The sequence below is a fragment of the Zonotrichia leucophrys genome, chromosome 1, assembly GCF_028769735.1.
Source record: "Zonotrichia leucophrys gambelii isolate GWCS_2022_RI chromosome 1, RI_Zleu_2.0, whole genome shotgun sequence".
NCBI lineage: Eukaryota > Metazoa > Chordata > Aves > Passeriformes > Passerellidae > Zonotrichia > Zonotrichia leucophrys.
This window is the reverse complement of record NC_088169.1, coordinates 14365272-14371271: the sequence shown is the minus strand read 5'-3', so window position 1 is coordinate 14371271 and position 6000 is coordinate 14365272. Positions and strand designations below refer to the sequence as shown.

At 40.3% G+C, this 6000-nt stretch overlaps 1 protein-coding gene across 3 annotated transcripts in view; it reads right to left on the bottom strand.

Moving 5' to 3' along the window:
• Positions 1-554: 554 nt before the first annotated feature.
• APOO (apolipoprotein O) overlaps positions 555-6000 on the bottom strand; it is a 29430-nt gene continuing 23984 nt past the window's right edge. For 2 of the 3 annotated variants that reach the window (XM_064707167.1, XM_064707180.1), the window contains exons 8-9: positions 4172-4267; positions 555-1383 (exon numbers count right to left, since the gene is read on the bottom strand). In XM_064707167.1, coding sequence (XP_064563237.1) covers positions 4199-4267 — 69 coding nt within the window. In that variant the 3' untranslated portion in view covers positions 555-1383; positions 4172-4198. Of the gene's footprint in view, positions 1384-4154; positions 4268-6000 lie in introns of all 3 variants that reach the window. The other variant, XM_064707174.1, reaches the window with a different exon arrangement.

Below are 6000 nucleotides of genomic sequence, written 5' to 3'. Positions count from 1 at the left end.
CAAGTAAAAACAAAACCACACACACACACCTCCCAAACCCCATGCAAGAACTCTGCTCCCTGTATCAACATACATCTTTAGCAGCCTAAAACAATCATAAAAACATGTACTGAACATGTTGGGAGATACTGTTTTTCTGCCTAAGGCAACCACATGCCTTATTGCCCGTACTAAAAAAGAGTTGGCCTGTTTTACAATGCCCACACAGACTGGCATTCACACTGACAAGGTCTGTTTGTTTTTCTGTAGAAGTCTGTGGAATATGCTCAGCTGGAATACCTAACCATGCAATAACAGGAATACCTAACCATGGAATAACAAAGATGTTTACAAGCATTTTGAATCTGATTTACTTTGCATTTTCTTCCCTGCTCTTTTTAGAAAGTTAATGTATCACACAAACACATATTTCATGTTATCCTTCCCCCATTCCTCATATTCACTGATTAATTAAGGAGCATTTAAGGTTCACCAACACAGCTTTAAATGCTCTGAGCCACTTGGATTACAGTAACTTGTAATGCATCAAGCCCCCAAAGAGAGACTCATGGAAATGACAGCAAATGATGAAAGGGTTTTATTGTGCAAAGATTTCAAAATGCTGGAAATCCTTTTGTATTTCCCTCCACATCACTTTTTCCTCCCCTCCCCTCCCCTGGGTGGGAATAAGGAAACAGCCAAGTTATTCTATAGCTGGTTCCCACCACGTTGACGTTCTGGTTCCCATTGTGCTGCTCATTCAAGCAAAAACAAGAACAAGCATTAACAGCTCCATTCCCATCCATCCAGCACACAGGAACTCACAGATGCTTCATTACACACCTCCTGCTGGCACTGATGAGGCAGAGGACGTGTATAGAAAGGAGGGGGGGACTCAGACAAAACACAAGAGGCATTGTAATTGTTCCCATCCCCAATTCTGTGAGCTCCTGGTAGCCAAAACATCCTACTACTGTCAGCTTTCCTCGCTGGTAAAAAATACAGGCACTGTCAACAGCACCCAGAGAACCTCTCAGATTGTGCAAACATTACATCCGTGAGTTTAAAGAAGACAGGAGGAGGGGAAAACCCAGACATTTTCTGTAACTGGAATTTTATTTTATATATAAATAATAAAGAGACGGAGGGATTTTGAGACTCGCTACTTGCAATGTTGATCCTGCAATGGGACAAGCATGGGCAGCCTTGAGTGCCACTGCAGAACAGAGGACAGAGTCTCAGGACTGACCCAACACATGGGGTGTCCTTTCACAGCAGCAACCCGAGCAGCAGATCACCAGACTGTCCTGAGGCAGAAGGCAGATTAGTCACATTCAAAATGGATTCAGGTGGTTTTCATCTTTTTCTTGGGAAAGTGTTGCTCATATCTATATTTTTATTCACCTATAACCAAAGAAAGGGGACAGAGGTTAAGGGGGAGAGGAATGGAGGGAGAAAGCAGAATTAAATTTATCACAGGCCCTTTCATTTTTACAGTGTAATCAAAACTTTTTTCTTTGATGTGGCAAGTTGATCAAAATCTGTTTGAGGAACATTCTCAAAACCAATTTGCTTGCAGTAGAGATATTTAACTCTTCATATTACTGACATTAGAGCACTAATCATCATGTCTGTTCTAGAGGACTCCATTCCCATAGTTGAACTAAATGGAAAGACAAAAGAGAACAAACCAAACACCAACTGGAGTCTTGTATAATAAACCAACTTTCTCAAAAAGAATTCTTTTAAATTCCCATCAAATGCATGTTTTCTTAAGCTTATTTAATCTGGAGCAAGACTAGGACAATTTAACTCAAAGAACTGGAATTACATAAATGTAGATCTGGAACAGAGTGAAAATGAGATATGCCATCTTCATGGAAAAACACAAAACCCTGTCACTTCTGCGCAACTCCCAAATACAACAGCTGGATAAAATTAAAATTTTTTTCTTCCACAGTGGGATGTGGTTTGAGCTGAAGTTTGCATATAATTTCTGATGACAAACTATAATAAAGGAGGTGCAGTGCTGCTGGTTTTTGGAACAGAGAAATATGTTGTTGTCTTCAACCCAATATGATTTTGTCCTTGGCTGACCATTCACAGTTCAGAGACCCATGCTGTGGCAAATCATGGAGGAAATGACATTGTCTTTATTTTAGTAACCACATTCAACTAGGAATATTCCCAACAGTTGAAAATGCAGTGAGATTTTTAGGACTGATCTCATCCAAAATAAAAAATGTGTCTTTTCAAAGATCACAGCAATGTTCTCCAACCTTTGGGATCACCCAAATCCAACAAAACATCTGGACTTGGGTATGGAGTTAAATGACAGGATTTGATTTCAAGCACAAGTAACAAACTGCCACCCCCGCAGAGCAGCTGAACTCGATACTGAATTGAACTTTCACCATCTGCTTGCCCTAGGTCACAAATCCAGCAGTTCCCTTCATGTGCCTCCTCCAGAAACAACATGAGGTGAAGCGTGGAGGTTTCAAAACCAGGAGCATTCAGGTTCTTCAAGCTCCTGGGCAATTTATCTTCACTCTCTTAAAACCTTCCTCAAACAAGGAAAATGTGCCTGAAGCAAAAGGCTGACATTTCAAAAAGTGAATAAAAAAATTCTATTCATAGCAAGAAATTCTAAAAGAAAATAAAACCTATTTATGGATTTCTGTTTGAACCTTGATATTTGTGCAGTGTCACAAACAAAAGTTCAGTTTTCTTGGGTTTTTATCATTTAGTAGCTCTGTCCTAGCTGACAAGAAGCACAACAATATTTCAGTGAATTTTAGAGAGGCTTTTCTTCCTCTCAGTTCTCTTGGGATTCTTTACAGAAAAAAATGTTCAATAATCCTTCCATTATTTTTTTAGTTTTTATTTTAAATGACTATCTTACAAACTACTTGGAAAACATGTATTTTTAAAGACTTTATATTCATAGCTCTAAAGGGAAAGCTAAGGTACTCAGTACATCAGCCAGTCAACAAGCTCACATTGCTGTTGTGAGAATTAGCAATAACAATTAAAACACTTTAACATTAAAAACCCGGTTTTCTTTTAAAGCTGCCCATGAAGCAGTGGAACACTGCTGCTCAGCAGATGGGTGATTCCACCACATCTGCAAACATGTGTGACTGATGCTGGGGCATGGAAAAAAACTGATGCAGTTTGCCAGATCTGGACTCTATTTACACAGGTTGGAAGCAAGGAAAAAAAATAAGATTATTCTGGTAAATGCAATACTGCACACAAAAATGATGAGTACCAACAATGCCAGGATCACTTTCTGATGAAAAATAAGTTTTTAACATGATGCAAAAATAATAGAGGGCAAAGAGAAGCAAGTAGAAAACATGTTCAGAAGAGACATTCATTATCAACTGATAACAGAGCAGACTTCTGACATTTTGTGCTAAATTATGTCCAATTATGTTATAATTATTTGTAATAAGCCTCAAATACAGAGCAATTTTTATCCTATGAAACCAAACCATGACAAAATGTCAAGAGGATGTTTCTGTTTTGCTTTTCTAGAAACTGTAACCATAGGACTTGCTTGAGTTCATAACACAGCCCTGAGGCCAAGTCAGAACTGGTATCTCAACTCGAGTTTCTGCCTTGGAGAGCCTGGAAAATGCTGCCTTCATTTCCTGCATCTTCTGCTCCCAACAGGACTCATTTGGGAGCTGCATTAACGTGAAAGGTCAGGCACATCATGGACTTTTACAGGCTGTAAGGCACTGCTGTACCCTGGCACTCACAAATCTTTAGAGAAAACTCATCAGCAGGGAAGAGGTTTCTTTCCCCACCCTAATACTTGTGCAAGCATGACAAAAAGGGCAGAGAGGTTTCTGGTAGGGAAGGCAGAAATGGGAAGACAAAAAAGAAAATAAAAGGCCAAAACTAACCAACACCACAAAGACAAGGCTTTCCTCAATTAATTCAGAACCCTTCAAACACACATGTATTTACTTGTTATGCTCTAAAGATGAAGAATTTAGATTTCTTAACTTGAATAGTGTTAGGGAGTGCATATATTCTTGACAAATTTTAGGACAAATAAAATTATCTGTCTGCACTCTCCTAATCATTATGAAGAAAACTACAAGTCAAACTTGAAAGTGTTCAGCTTTTCCCAGTTACTCTGCTGCTTAGCCACAAACTCTTACCAGTCTTTATCCTTTACCTGCTTGATGCCAGGTGATGTAGCATTCTACTTCTGGGTCTGCTCTTTATTTGAAGCAGCATGGACTTCCAGGGGCTTGTCACCCACTGCATCACCCTTGAGGAAGAAAAAAAATATGCACAGCATTTCAGTTGAGGCATGATTAATGTTTTTACCAGAACAGAAACCCCCTTCAAAAGCTAAAACAAAAATATCTCACAAAATCAAGTGCTTCATGAGACTAATTCAGTATAATACACTCAAATACGATCTTCTACCAAACACTTTCTACACTTTAGTCTTCCTGTAGCTAGCCAAGCAATTAAAGGGTTTGAAAGAACAAGTATTTTCAACAGAAGTGCTTTAATTGAATCATTTTGCCTGTATTAATAACAGAGGATGAATACCCACAGAGTAGTTGCTATTTTGCATTCTCTGAATTCTGTGTGGATTTATACAATAGATCCCTTTTAGCACATACCCTTTTAGAGGGTGTTCTCACACTTTCCCCAACATTAATGACAGAAATCAAAGAATGAAGAGAAGCTTGTTACAGGGTCTGGTCTATCCATTTGCCAAGATGCTATAACAAACATGCATTTGATTACAGCTTTAAATAGATATCCATTTAAAAATACTTAAAGGGCCACACACATGGCTTGGGGACTGAAGCACATAGCAGGACCAGCTGAGACGAGGATCTGTTCAGACTGGTGAGGACCACACAAAGGGGGAACCTAATTCCAATCCACAATTTCCTAATGGGCATTTACATGTTTGGAAGAGCCATGTCCTTCTCAGAGGTTCACATCTAAAGGACAGGGAGAAAAGGACAGAGGAGCATGGCAGATTTCTCTTACTTCAAAGGGCAAAAAGTTATAAATGTATCACAGCACTGAGCATTGGAGCAGGTTTTCCTGACAACTTTCTAAATCTCCACCCCAGGAAATACTCAGCACATGATTACATAAGGCCTGAACCACCAAATCTAATTTTGAAACTGCCTCTGCTTTGAACAGGGGTTTGGGTGAAATAATCAGAGGTGGCACCCACCCTCAATTGTTATTAAATTCTACACATGGAAATTAAATGGCATTTCCTCTTTATTCTAGAAGGTTATTTTTACCAACATGACTTAATTAAAGAGATGATTGGTGACAGCCAACATGGCTTTACTAATGGCAAAGTGCACCTGACAAACATGATGGCCTTTTGTAACAGGGTTCCAGCAGTGGTGGACAAGGGAGAGTGACTGATGTCATCTGTGACTTGTGCCAAGTGCTTGACACTGTCCAGCAGGACAGCCTTGTCTCTCAACTGCAGAGACATTGATTTGATGGATGGAGCACTCAGTGGATAAGGAATTGGCTGCATGGTCACACTCAGAGCTGCAGACATCACTCTGATGTCTGAGAGACACCAGGGACAAGTGGTGGTGTCATCTTATTGCAGAGGTTTCATATTGTTGTCTCCTTATTGCAAAAGTTCCATATCTTCTTGATACTGTCTCATGGGCAGCTCCTCAGAGCACTGACTCTTTCTTCTCCACAAAGCAGCCACTGACTCCAGTTCCCCTCTCACCCAGCCACCCCACTCTTTTATAGCATCTTCTTCTCATTGGTTACAGCTGTGGCCTGGTAAAGTCAGGCCTGCTCCTAATCTTTGCTAATTGGCCCAGCTGCAGCTCCTTAGGGAGAAGATTACTTTCTACACCATCTTTATTTCCCTATATTCTATCCCCCCACAAGCGGTGCTCCTCAGGGGTCAGTGCTGGGACTGGCACTGACACCTCTGCCAGCAGCAGGGACCCTGGGACCCTCAGCAAGTCTGCCGACAATCCCCAGCTGTGT